Source organism: Boleophthalmus pectinirostris, unplaced genomic scaffold (assembly GCF_026225935.1).
Source record: "Boleophthalmus pectinirostris isolate CB_2022bp ecotype Guang Dong unplaced genomic scaffold, ASM2622593v1 HiC_scaffold_20, whole genome shotgun sequence".
Taxonomy (NCBI): Eukaryota; Metazoa; Chordata; class Actinopteri; order Gobiiformes; family Gobiidae; genus Boleophthalmus; species Boleophthalmus pectinirostris.
In genome coordinates, this window is record NW_026571153.1 from 33340136 (window position 1) to 33354417 (window position 14282).

A 14282-nucleotide genomic window follows, 5' to 3' on the forward strand; every position below is an offset into this window, starting at 1 on the left:
CGCCTCCCCCCGCCTCTCTCTCGCTCTCTCGCTCTCTCTCTCTCTCTCTCTCTCTCTCTCTCTCTCTCTCTCACTCTCTCACTCTCTCACTCTCTCACTCTCTCACTCTCTCACTCTCTCACTCTCTCACTCTCTCACTCACCCACTCACCCTCTCTTGCTGCCATTATCATGTGTGACATGTACTGCTGCTAACCATGCTCCGTCCTGCCCTGCCACACACTCACCCGCTCCATGTGTTTGTGGATGTCTGTGTTGTGTGTTTTCATGTGTGTGCGTGCTGGGCGGGTCCCCCTCTCCCCCTCCCTCCTCCTCCCTCCTCCCTCAGCCTGAACACCCCGGGGTCCCGTGCATCCACCGCCTCTGCCACGGCCGTGCTCTCCTCATCGTCCTCGCGCCCCCGACACCAAAAGTCTCACTCGTCCTCCAACCACCCCTGTCCCTCCGAGCTGCACGCGCCCCGCTCCAGGCAAGTCCTCCTCACCCACTCATCCTCATCTTCATCATTATTACTAAAACATTAAACACCAAATGACTCCTGGGTAAAGAAAAGTACCTGTACAGTTACATGAGGAAAGTATGTATGTGTTTTTTAGACGACTAAGGCTGTCAAAAGGATCAGCTACTAATCAACACTAAAACTAGTACTGAAACTAGATCATTATTTGAGCACGTATCGGTAGTAAAAAAGTCCCAAAGATAGGACAACAATTAACCAGAACAAGTGTAAAAAAGAGCACATGGTAGTACATGGACCACTCTGTCCTACGAAGGCAAAAAACCTTACCTCATCAGAGTGTGAAACTGAGAAAAAAATGATTCAAAGTTTCTGTTTTGTCCAGATAAAAGTAGAATAGGCAGGGCTCCCAAAATTTCCCAAAATCTAGTTTCTATAATGAAGAAATATTTGTATGTGAAAAATATTGAGCTCAAAATTGACCTTATTTGTCAGTTCCTGTTCTCTGCCTTTGTATCATGAGCCAAAAATAAGGAGTCGTGCAAAGACAAAAGGCAGAAACTGACATGATCATGATTATTTGGTTGATTTTGCCCAGACTTCCATCCATTATAAGAACATCTCACCAATATCGAGTCATCATGTGTTTGTTTCAAATGAAATACAAGAGCTTTGGATTTCCTGTTTAGTGCTGATCAGGATCGTGCGGCGACACTTCCAAAAGTGAAACAGTTTAACACAAGTGACTTTACAGTAGAGTGTGTACAGTTTGAATAAATACACACAGTACTGTCACAATTAAGATTATTGACATAGAATTGAATACAGACTAGAATAAGACCCTGTGCCAAGGCCAAAACAAAAAGTAGGAGGTGAGAGGTTGGATTTTAAAATCAAATATATTTATGAACTAAATCACAAAAAAAACATACATCGTTTCTGCCTTTGGCCTTTGCATGACTCTTTAATTTTGGCTCATAATACAAAGGCAGAGTACAGGAACTGACAAATGGGTCAAGGAAATATATCGGGAAATATTTTTTCCAATATTTATTCACATGATAAAGTAGGTCTCAAATACAAACAAAATGAAGTGAACAAATTTTTGACCAACCATGATGTTTCGGCGTTCTGACTTTGTAGAGCAGCACTATGGAACCTACCTGGACCACTGAGGAATTACACAGATAAAAGGCCACATGGGAATAGAAAAGAAAGTATTACCATTTAATGTTGAAAATCATTCTATTGTCAGGTGTACAGATAATGCTCAAGAGGTGTGGCATGGTTCAGAAAGTCAAATTCTCATTGATTTTCTGCATAGACTTAGTGTAAACAAGTGGGCTTTTGCTGAAAACTGTATAGATGGAATTTTAGTATCAAAATCAATTTTTTTCATTTTCCATTTAAATCCAAAAGAAGTTCATTTCCTGCGTTGTGGCTTCGCTTCAACTCTGCCAAGAGGTCCAGTGTGACCTCAGGTGCCTCTATCAAACGCATGCCCTGACCAGGAGAATGTGTGTAGTGTAGTTGGAGTCGTACACTACAGGAGCATGACAGCTTTCACCTGTTTTATGTTCTTTTCTCATCTGTTATTATGTTGTTTTCTCATCACAAACAGACCTGGAGTTGTGTTTTGTCTCATTCACACATGATTAACACTCAGACCCTGCATATTTAGGCGGTGTTCTTGTTCAAGAGGAAAACACTCACTCCACTTTGTGATGTCATGTGGTAATACAGGAAGTGCTCCATTGTGTTTTTAAACTCTCTACACCTTCACTAGAATCATTTTTGATCATTTCAGCACTAGAATTAATCTCTACTAAACTAATGGTAAAGACAGCTGTTACCACTGCATGACATCACAAGGTAGAACAGAGCATTTAGAGCTTTGGAGATGTAGACAGACTCATAATAAAAGACTACTCAAGCAGGGGTGAATGAAAGAAAACACAAGTCTACATCTGTTTTTAAGGAGATATTTATTATTTATTATTATTTTACATAAGACAGGGCCTTTAAAGTTAATGCCATAACTGTTACCTAATGTAATGAAGGGATAAATCCTAAATTCCAGAACAGAACAAAAGACAACACTTTTATTTTGTGAATGGTTAAATGTCAGAAGAAGTCCTTCCTTGTGCATAAAGTGCATCTGCATTTTGGTTGGAGTTTTCTGTGGTGATGCCCACAGAAGAAGTTTTTGTGGAAAAAATGGAGAAGCAAAATACTAAACTACACAAACTGATGTAAATCTGTGATAAATATTGTGTACTATCCCACCAAACCAAGTGAGAATTAGAAAAGCCTGTCATATGCTTTATAAGGCGGTGCCCAGTTGGGAGGTGTGTTTTGGCCTGGAGTGTGGGTGACCAGGTGATTAGTCCCACTTCAGACTTTGCAAATATAACTTGATGGGGCACAATGACACTATGCAGCAACTCGTGACCATAAGATTTTTGTTGAAAACTATTTCTGAATTTTGATAAACCAGAAGGGTCTAAATATATTTGGTTGCATTTTAAAGTTTAATTTAAAAAAAAAAGTGATCCTTCTAGTGACCACGTAAGCCTCTGTCGCACCTTTAAACTCTCTTAATGTGAATCTGACTTATGTAACAACAAAAGCCAGCGCACTGTGCTCTATTGTGATGCTGGATATGACCCGTCACAAACTCTGCCCCCTTGGCTGTGATTGGACCACTACCAGGAAATCTAATCTCCTCGGAGCACTGCCAGATTGACTTGTGTGTTTAGAGTACCATAAAAGGTATATGAGAAGTGTATGTATGTGTAGAGTAAAGAGCCCAGCGTCCCGGTGCTGTGTCGCTGCATTATGTGCACATGAGCTGCACTAAACTGAGCCCTTCTGTGAGCAGTTCCTTAGCAACAGTATCCGGGGAGAGAGTCTGCTTTGAGGCTGTCTTTTAGCAGTCACTTGAGCTCTGATTACCCAGTGCCTGTGAACACAACCAGACCAGCCGGTTTTACCTCCCTCTCTACCTCACTCCCTCTCAACTTCACTCACTCTCCTCTCTTCTTCCCTCTCCTCTCTCCCTCTTCGCTTGTACTGTCCCCCCTTCCCTTCCTCTCCCCCTTTCTCTTTCCTTTCCTCTCTCCTTTTATCTTTTCCTTCCTTTCCTCTCTCCCTCCCTCTCTCTTTCCATCCTCCCCTCCCTGCATCCCATCCTCTCCCGCTTTCTCCTTCCCTACCTCTCTCCTTCCCTCTTTTCCTTCCTTCCTTCCCTCCCTCTTTCTCTTCCTTCCATCCTCCCTCCGTGCGTCCATCCTCGCTTAGGTTTGTGTACACAGGACACAGAGCAGCGCAGGTTGGACCAGGCAGAGCTGCTCCATCACTCGCTCTACTCACCTACAGTACAGCAGTACTTTGAAAGAGGCAGGTCAGCTTCACATCTCAACAGCTTTAGTACTAGTTAGCGCTGGAGTTACTTTAACAGTATTACACACACAAGTCTGCACATTCCAAATAACTAATACAAAGAGTCAGTTTTGTGAAAACACTAAACACTAAATCAGCATTCACTACTGGTCCTAGTCCTTTGTGGCAATTTTAGTGTAAACTAGGTCACCTTAGAACTTTCTGGTCAAGAACAGTGAGGGTGCCGCCTCCAGTGGCTTTTGTCCTTATTGACAAGTTTTAGTATAGTCTTAATCTCATACCAGAAACGGCCATTATGTCGGGTTTAAAAAAAATTATTGTCCTCATGGTGTCAAAATGGACAGATATTTCATAGATGGTTGTACCCATCTGCCCTTGTATCCCTGCCCCTATGGCCCACTCCTCTTGTTTGCTGCAGTATGATCAGCATGAATGCCTCTAAAAACAGGCCGTACACTTCCTGTTTTTAGCACATATGCATGCTCCACAGTGTGTGACCAGTGCTCTGATCCATGTGCTGGTGTCCTCTGTGTGTGTCCTCTGCAGTGTCTGGGCTCAGGGGACACTTGGACCACTCTCTTTAGGGACAAACGACAAGCACTGTCCACTGTTTGCCAAGTAGAGACTGATTGGGGCTTTTCATGGACCATTCACTTCACCAGTATTTAGAATCCAGAGTGTACAAAAGCAAATGTGGAAGACTCATTTTGATCCTATAAACACTAATCAAGGCAAAAAACTGTTGCAGCCACATTTAGTACAGTGCCCCCTTCTGATAGACTGAAGGTAATGTTGCACAGTCTGCACAAATCATGCTGTAGTTTATTGAGGCCTCTGCTGGAGCTTTTAAAGTGTATATGACAGGTTGAACTGCTCATTTTATTTAAACACACTTAAGATATTTAAGATTTTTGCTAAAATTGTTAGCATTTGTTTCCCAGTTTGGCAGTATTTTCATGCTTTCTAATTTTACTCACACTAGGGGATTCCATAACTGTTACCTAGCAACCATATTGTTCCAAAGCTCCTCTAATGTCACAGAGATTATGATTTGACAAATGCAGATATAAGAGAACACCTATATTTTGTTGAGATAATGTGTTAAGTATCAGAAAAATTAGTTTCTTGTGTAAATTGTAGTAAACTTTTGGATAGATTTCTCCCAGTGCAATATCATCAATGTGGAGCTCTCTAAAATAGAACTCTCTACTTCCTGTCATTTTCAACATGGTTTTCAACTTTTATTCACAAATTGCTTTTTTATTTGTATAAAACTATAATTTATATTTGCAACATATATTATCTCACCAGATAACAGCGCCCTCCACACCTGTAATACACACTTTAAGCCACTGTCAATACAGCGTATGTGCAGATATGTGTCAGACATACAGATGAACCTCTAGAAAGGAAACTTATGTATGCGTCATATCTCACAGGCTTTTGTTATGGCCTCTGCTTCTATTGTTTTTTAAAAACTGCAGTCTGCTTGGCCATTGTTTATTGTGGAGCCCAGTAACTCAAGATAAAAGATTCACTTAGAGTCCAAGTATCCCCTCCCTCTGTGTGGGTGCTCTGTTTTAGTGCTCTATATTAGTATACTGAGTTGGTGCTTTGTCTGGGTGCTCTGTGCTTGGGTGCTGTCCCTTGGTTCTCTGTGTGGGTGCTGTGGGTGCCGTGCGCCGTGTGTCCGCGTGGGTAAGCCTTGTTCTGTTGCATGCTCCGCCCTCCCGTCCTCCCTCCGTCAGTGAGCTTGGCCTGTTCAGGAGCTGGTTGGGAACTCTGGAGAGAAGGTACCTCCCTCCACCTGTCCTCCTACTCAACCTCCTCCTCCATAGTCTGCTCAAGACACAGGAGGAGAACTAGGCTCACAGTGCTATTGTGAGGATTTCACTTATGTTGGTCATAGTAAGTCTTCTATAAAGACCAGACTGACCCTGTGTCTCCATGAGAGCTTATTGTGTGCAAAAGCTGCTAACTGTGTAGTTTAGCCCTCCATAAACATGTTTTGAAATCTTGACAATAGTTCTGGTCATGTTTTTTAAAAAGTGCTGTGAAATGAACCTTGCTCATAATGTCAAATGTCATAAGAAATTCAGAAAGATGGTACAAATACAGAAATGAGTTGTACTTGTCTCTTGAACTCAGCCTCTAACTCTGTTTGAAATGACTTAAAGTCTGACTTCTTTTGACAGGTCCTATGAGACGTAAACTGTCCCACCTGTCCCTGAAAATCTGCTGCTGTCTGTGTTTGTGTGTTTGTGTATGAGACCACGGTTTATGTCATGTATGTGTGTGTGTCGTGCGTGTCCAGTGTGTGGTGTCTTCTACTTAGTGTCCATCTGCTGTGACCTCTACTGAGGCACTGTGGCACCCTGAGGTGCTCCTGTGGTGGTTTCTGCTCTTTATCAAGAGTGTTATATGTCTGTATGTTACACAAACATGTGACACATCTTTTATAACCCAGATTCATAAATTTTGACTCAAATTAAANGTGAATTATTGAACTGATTGGATGGACAGGTAGAACCAGTCTTGATTTTCTTGTAGCAGGGTACACTTCTTCACTCAACGTTACTGTTGAAGGAAAGAAAAGAACTCTACTATTGTAGCAGGGGCACACTTCTTCACTCAACATTGCTGTTGAAGGAAAGAAAGGAACACTACTGAAGTATATTTGAGGAAACAGTAATTACCCAACAAGCTCATGGCATTAATATTTCAGACTTTCCTCCGGTGTGCTTCCTGTATGTGAAATCCTCTGGACCAGTGTGATATCCATAAAGGGACTTCTTCCTGAAGACCATGACAGATGTGTCAGAGCAGGAGTTGACATGGAGCTCTCCAGGGACTGCTTTAAGTGTCACTGGGAAAGCACATACACACACACGTTAGGTTTACATGTTATTTGGGGACATTACATTGACTTCCATTCATTTCCTGGAGGCTGGTCCTAACTTTAATCTAAACTCTGACCTATTTTAACACATATCTTAAAATCATGCTGTTGGTCTTCAGTTTTTATCAACATTTATTTATTTTTCATGGGGAACTGATTTTTGTCCCCATAAAGGATGCAGGTCCCCATGAATTGAATGTGTAAAAAGAATTTAGTCCCCGCAATGTGAAGAATACTCACCCATACTATGTTTCAGTAGAAATGCTGAATAATCCTGCTATCCTAAACAGGTTGGCCCAATTAGACCATCCAGAACAGGAGTGTGTATTTGTCAGCATTTGGGTTCTGGAGTCAGAGGCAGGACTGAATGTCAGAACATTTCACCAGCTGCAGAACCTCGCCATGACAGGAGCGAAGAGGAAGGCAAATGAATGGCATAGCAGACAGAAAAAGCAAATGTTAGAACCAGGCATAGTTTTCACAGTGAAGACTAATATGGGCTCAGGCAATAAAATAAAAAAACATTTTCACTGCCCATAGACGTGTTGGTTGGTCAATTATTTAGAGGTTACTGACATTTTATAACAGATTTGATTTTATTATTATTTATACATTCATATGTTATTATTTATAAAGAGAGAAAGTATATATATATTTATTTATTTATTTATTTATTTATTTATTTATTTATTTATTTATTTATATTTATATAGACGTTGAGGACATTTACAAGTACGCTGGTATCCCACAAGCAAATGGTAACCTTGAAGAGGCAACAAGGAAAGCGGCTACCGCCAAATACCTGCAATGAATAAGGCAAGTCCTAAGACGCCAGCTGAATGGCAAGAACAAGGCGCAGACAATAAACAGCTACGCCCTGCCAGTGATCAGATACCCTGCAGGAATCATACGCTGGCCAAAGGAGGAGATACAGACCACAAATGTTAAGACATGAAAGCTCCTGACCATGCATGGAGGGTTCGATCCCAAATCCAGCACCCTGAGACTGTATGAAAGCCGGAAGGAAGGAGGCCGTGGACTAGTGAGTGTGGGAACCACTGTCCAGGATGAAACATCCAAGCTCCTAGAGTACATCAAGGACAAGGCCAAGAGGCTCCTGAGACAGTCCAGCACATAACTGCGGGGTGTAAGATGCTGGCAGGAAAAGCATACATGGAGCGACATTACCAAGTGGTGGGCATAGTGTACAGAAACATCTGTGCAGAGTACGGGCTGGAGACCCCAGGATCAAGGTGGGAAACACCTTCAAAGGTTGTGGAGAATGACCGAGCCAAGATCCTGTGGGACTTCCAGATACAGACCAACAGGATGGTGATGCTGAACCAATCAGACATAATGGTGGTGAATAAGCAACAGAGCAGAGCCGTGGTGGTGGACATCGCAATACCAAGTGATGGTAATAGGGGCTCAAAGAGGAGCAAGAGAAAAGCCTGGAAAATGAAGGCATCAGTGTTGCTTGTGCTGAATGGAGCACTCGGAGCTATAACCCCCAAACTGGAAGAGTGGCTATAGCAGATATTGGGAAAAACAACAGATATCTCAGTCCAGAAAAGCGTAGTACTAGGAAGATACATATATATATATATATATATATATATATATATATATATATATGCAATCTGACTTTGTCGTCATGTCATCTGACGTCCAGCAGCGTGTCTTGGACACTGGTAAAGAGAGGGACAAAGCTGTCAACCGATTACCACCTGGTTGTGAGTTGGGTTTGCTGGCAGAGGAAGGAGGAAAGTCAGAAAGACCTGGACCTGGGCCCAAGCGTATAGTGAGGGTCTGTTGGGAACGCCTGCTAGAGGGACTTTCAACTCACACCTCCGGTAGAGCTTCTCCCAGATTCTGGGGAAAGCGCGAGACACGGAGTCCGAGTGGACTTTGTTCTCAGCCTCTTTTGTCGAGGCGGCCGCATGTAGCTGTGATCTTAAGGTCTGTGGTGCTGTCGTGGTGACAATCCCCGTACCCGGTGGTGGACACTGGAAGTAAGTGATGCTGTCAGAAGGAATCCTATTGGGGCTTCCTGAAGCGGCTGACAAGTACTGGAGGGCCAAACATGTTGCAGCCCGTGCGGTCGCAGAGGCAAAAACTCGGGGCTGGAAGGAGTTCGGCGAGGCCATGGAGGAGGACTATCGGACGGCATCAAAGAGATTCTGGCAAATCGTTCGGCGCCTCAAGAGGTGGAAGCAGTGGGTCCAGTTTGGGAACCACAGGATCCCATCTCTGCTCTTTGCAGATGATGTTGTCCTGTTGGTTTCATCAGATTAGGACCTGCAATGTGCAGTGGGCTGGTTTGCAGCAGAGTGGCTGGGATGAAGATCAGTTCCTCCAAATCCGAGGCCATGGTTCTCAACCGGGTGGGTGGAGAGTCCCTGCCTCAAGTGGTGGAGCTCAAGTAAGTGAGTCTGACAGGCAGATCAATGCAGTGTCTACAGCGCTGCGGTCGCTGTATTGGACCGTTGTGGTGAAGAAGGAGCTGAGCTGAAACACGAAGCTCTCGATCTACGTTCCTACTCTCACCTGTGGTCATGAGCTTTGGTTAGTATGGTTGGTTCACCATCACTATCTGTCAGTCTGTATCTGGAAGTCCCACAGGATCTTGGCTCTGTCATTCTCCACAACCTTTGGAGGTGTTTCCCTCCTTGTCCTTGAGGTCTCCAGCCCGTACTTTGCACAAATGTTTCTGTGCACTATGCCCCCCAATTGGTTTTGTCACTCCATATATGCTTTCCCTGCCAACATCTTACACCCTGCAGTTATGTGCTGGACTGTCTCAGGAGCCTCTTTGCACAGTCTACACCGTGGGTCTTGTCTGGTGTGGTAGATCTGGGCCTCTATTGCTCGGGTGCCCAGGGCCTGCTCCTGTGCAGCCAGGATGAGTGCCTCTGTGCTGTCCTTCAGACCAGACTTCTTAAGCCATTGGTAGGATTTCTTGAGTGGCTCTTTTGATTACATGGTTGGTTAATTTATGCATCATTTATGTATTCATACGAAGTGTGAAAGGAAATTCTTGCTGGAAAAAAGGGACAAACATGTAACCAAATGCACAATAACACAATAACAATAACACAAAGTAGATGTGTGTGTTATTTTTACAATCTCCCTTGGTGGCTTGTTGTTATAGTCTGATCTCATATCGCCTCCTATGGGTTTTCCTACACACTCCAGAAGGTTCCACCTACTCAACAACCAGTGTTCACACATGCACCAGTCCCCGTCTGGAAACGCAAGCAAAATGACAGGCCTTTCAAGCAAATTGCTGTTCCATTAAAAAATAGTCCTCAGGGTAAAACAGTCTGTTCTTCACACGTTACCACGCACACTTAAGTGCAGCTGCCTGCACTGAAGAATGGCAAACCACACTATATCACTGCATTTTTTTATTTACACTATATAGATGTTTCATTTTATTTAAAAATTGGCATTCAGATATTTGTAGCATAATCAGAAGGAACATTCAACACATATCCTCTGTATGTGGTAACTGTATGAATTAAAGGAGTATAAGTAGACCAAATAACCCACAGTGGTCAGCCAATTTATTTGAAAAATGCCACTTTGTTTTGGTAAGATACATGGAACCTCAACATTAGAGCTTCAGCCCTCATGAAGGTTGCACAGGTAGGTGAACTGAGATGAGAGAGAGAGAGACACAGAAATAATTTAGATGTAGATGTTTATTTAATATTTAAAATTTAATTAATTCATGTTTTATTTTGGTTTGCTTTGCTAAGGCTATCTTAAAAAAAATAAAATAAAAATTACAGTGAAATTACAGTCTTTAGAACCGACCTGGACATTGTACACCTCCAGGGCCACCTATAGCCCTTTGGTTAACTCTGAACGGCCTGTTTAAGATAATTTGGAATTACAAAATAAACATATTTTATCATTTTACCTCATGCTACTTTGAAAACAATAATTAGTTACCCATTATTAGTTACTTGTTGAAAATGTAATATATTGCAGTACTACTTACTTACTGCCTCAAGAAAGTTACAATAATTTATGATAACGTTTTTGAAGTATTGTACAAATTCATCAACAATAGAAATGAGCAACATCTGCGTGACACTGCTCCAAGCTGCTTCTCTGCCTTTGAGGTGGTTATCTGAAGTATTTTCACTATAATCCGTTAGTTCCTTATTACTTAAAATTGTAATCCAATTGCAATAACTAAGTATTATCAATGCAATTACACCCAACACTGGTCTAATAATTAGACTAAAGACTTAGACTTGGACAAACTTTACTGATCCTCAATAGAAATTATCACAATATATTATAATAACAAAGAGCAAAGAATATTAATGGTAATTATTTATTTATTTATTTTTTTTTTAAAGTAACAATACATCACAGTGCGTGGTGCAAAGCTTACTAAAGGCCGGTGAGAACATGCCTCCTCTCCTGGCACAGCAGTTACCTGTGTGCCGCCCAAGAGAAGGGGGTGCCCAGAGAGAGGAGGGGACATTCCCGACGAGAGAATGGGATGCTCGCACTGGGACTTTGAAGCCAAGGGGACGCTCGAGCCGGTATAGTATACAGGCAAGCAATCACCCTACACAGTGCATTGGATACTTAAGGCAGGAGGGACAGCATTTCTCCAGCCATGCACACCCTCTGGCAGCCCTCCACATTCCCATCTCTGTATTTTGATGCACATACTGTTTAACTGTTCGCACTATCCAAAACAGAGAGAAGATTGAGCAGAAGATGAAGACCGGTGAGGGTGTTTCTTAAACACAGTCAGTCAAGTATTGATTGTCTTTAGAAGGCCAAAGTTGAACTATCAACCCCCAAAATGAGTCCAAGGTATTTCCATACAGCTGTGCAGAGAAAGAGCAGAGCCAATGGAATCAAGGAGATAGAATGATTTTACCCAAAAGCCTTGATTATAGGTAGGCACAATGGAATTCTGGACAGAAAGCCGAGCGATGCACCAGCAAGTTCGCAAGAAGTCGCACTGAATCCACACATGTATCTCCCAAATGTCCCACTCTGTCCAAAACAGAAGTTTATAGTAAGACTTTACCCTAAAGAAAAGTGGAAGCCCTCAAAGTGAGTTTTTATTCTAGATCGGCCCAAGTCACCAGGTGCTAGCTGCGCATGTTGTCGGCTTCCAGTCAAAGTGAATCCCTGCCCCATCCCACCCTGCCCGTGGCATCATCGATTTGAAAGAAGGAGCTCAATCCAAATAATTCGTCAAGCAGGGGACATCCAGGTGTAAACTTCATCCTCTTCACAACCGATCTGGTGGAAACGAGTAAGGCGAACGTGGGCCGAAGACATGTCACACGCAAACACTCTTTTCAAAAACGCCGTGAGTTTGTCAATGTATGTGTAGAAGCCCAAAACCATATATGAGAATGTAAACGGTTCTGCAGTACGATTTTCAATAAATGTTGCTGTATATTATGACAATAACAAATTACTTGAGTCAAAGTCATTCATTATGGTGCTAAACAAACTAGAGTATTTCCAAATACAGGAGAGGCGTTTAAGACAAGTTACCAGGCATAGAAAAAAGAGGTATGCTTTTAACTTCTATCTTTATTGTTATCAATTTTAACTGGATCGTATTTAAATTAACTGCAGCTTGTTAAACACAGGGTCTAAACGGCCTCGCGCGTTCCCACCTTTATCGTATTGTCTTACTGGTTAGTTTTTGTTGATGCAGTTTGACGTTGTGTTACAGCTCTGACACGTGGCTATAGTCGAATCTCTGGAGGTCACAGGTACAACATTCCTAGTCTGCTTAAAGACATAGCTGATTGGGCTCTTGATTACATGCGTTTTCATATTATGAGTATGATTTTTAGAGACAATTGGATTAGGGATAGTGAAATAAAAACTTCCAGGAGTCAGGTATTAGAGCAGCAGCTCATTTATTGAATCAAATTTTTTTGAGAGAGCTCTAAAGTTGATGCTCAGAGAGTTTTGTTGAGAGGGGATGACACCTTAACTGGAAGCCGGATCGCACCCCTGCTCACTTCCTGCTTGGATCCTAGTGGGTTATCAACTCGGGATGTTCCACTTTGTATATATTATTACAAAATTCCTTTAAAGTGTTGTTTATAAGTCTTTTTCATTCATTCTTTTTTGTCAAGGAATTAGGCTTATTCTGAGTTGCCACAACTTTCGTTGGCCCCAGTACCTTAACCACCCACAAGAAGCTTTTTTGTGGATGAAAGCGAGTTGACTAAGCCGCCACCCTGCTAATTATGCTATTCGCGGCGTTAGGCCACCTTTAAACCACAACACACCATTTGGTGAACTAGATGTATTATAACCCGCGACGTTGAAATAACATGCAATACTAATCAAAAGCTGCCCGTTGATGGGGGCGACTTGTTATTCAACAAAACATGAACGCACACAAAGCTTTTCACATATGCATGCGACTCGCCTTGTGACTCGCATCTTCGGGTTTTAATTAAAGCAAGTTACCCCTCAGGGTCTTACATGGCAGACCACATTAACCAGAGATCTATAGCAATTTGAATGAAGGATGCGAGCGGAGGTATCTCGCTCTCAGAATTAAGTTAACCTTTGAGTTTTGTGTTACCAGTTTCACTGCAAAGGTAATTATCTGCTATGGGCAACCTTGAGAGATGGATTGCTTTATAATGATGGGATCTAAATTAAACACAACTATTGATATTCGTGTTTTAAAATAAGCGTAGATGCTCCACACGTGTTAATTTGATGTGGTCTCATGTAAGATTGTTTGATTTGCTGAACATAAGCAGGATGCTAGAAGAGGAGCTATTGAGACTAGGAAAGAAAACGAAAACATTTTTCTTTCATTGTTATCTTTAGATTTATAGACAGACTTGCATACATCGAGCCTTTTGAACAGAGTCGCGGCACATAAGGAGTTATGAGTTTCATCGCATCATGCGCGATAAACTCCGCTTCTGTCTCTGGATCTTGTGAGTTTAGAGCTGTAAGAACAACGATTTCCAAGATATATCAGTCGAGTCTGCCAAATAATCGGCTTCTCTAGTCATGTGGCTTAAAGTGGCTCTAGCTTATCATTATTATGTGGCGAGAGGGTCTGGGACGAGCTAGGACTTATGAAACAGGCATGCTGATATGGGAACGTTCCTATCAGTTATGTTGAAATAAAACTCATTTTCCGTGCGATTTATTTTTTTACATGCTTCTTACTCAAGGAAAAACAGATTTTCTGATGATTAAAAAAAAACCAACAATCACAACTTTGATGGTGCACTGTGGAGAACGTGGCTGACAGGACGGCGTTGTTTCGGGGCGAGCCAAAACAGATTTGCCACTGGCGACCCACGGCGAAGCATTAATGCGTTTCATACACATGGCAGACCCTCCACCAGTAAAGATGTGTACTGCACCTTTAAAAATCAAATTCTTCCATAGAATTCTGACAAGTCCCCCTTCAATTTCAAGCCACTGGCTTTGTCAAATGCTGTGAGGCCACGTGAACGACCTATCGGACATTTAACCTTTGAAATAACCG

General features: G+C 42.3%; 1 protein-coding gene across 3 annotated transcripts in view; it reads left to right on the top strand.

The window, feature by feature from the left end:
* mark2b (MAP/microtubule affinity-regulating kinase 2b) overlaps positions 1-6333 on the top strand; it is a 56563-nt gene extending 50230 nt beyond the window's left edge. For 2 of the 3 annotated variants that reach the window (XM_055156399.1, XM_055156398.1), the window contains exon 16: positions 328-6332. In XM_055156399.1, the coding sequence (XP_055012374.1) occupies positions 328-523 (196 nt within the window). In that variant the 3' untranslated portion in view covers positions 524-6332. Of the gene's footprint in view, positions 1-327 lie in introns of all 3 variants that reach the window. The other variant, XM_055156397.1, reaches the window with a different exon arrangement.
* Positions 6334-14282: the final 7949 nt, after the last annotated feature.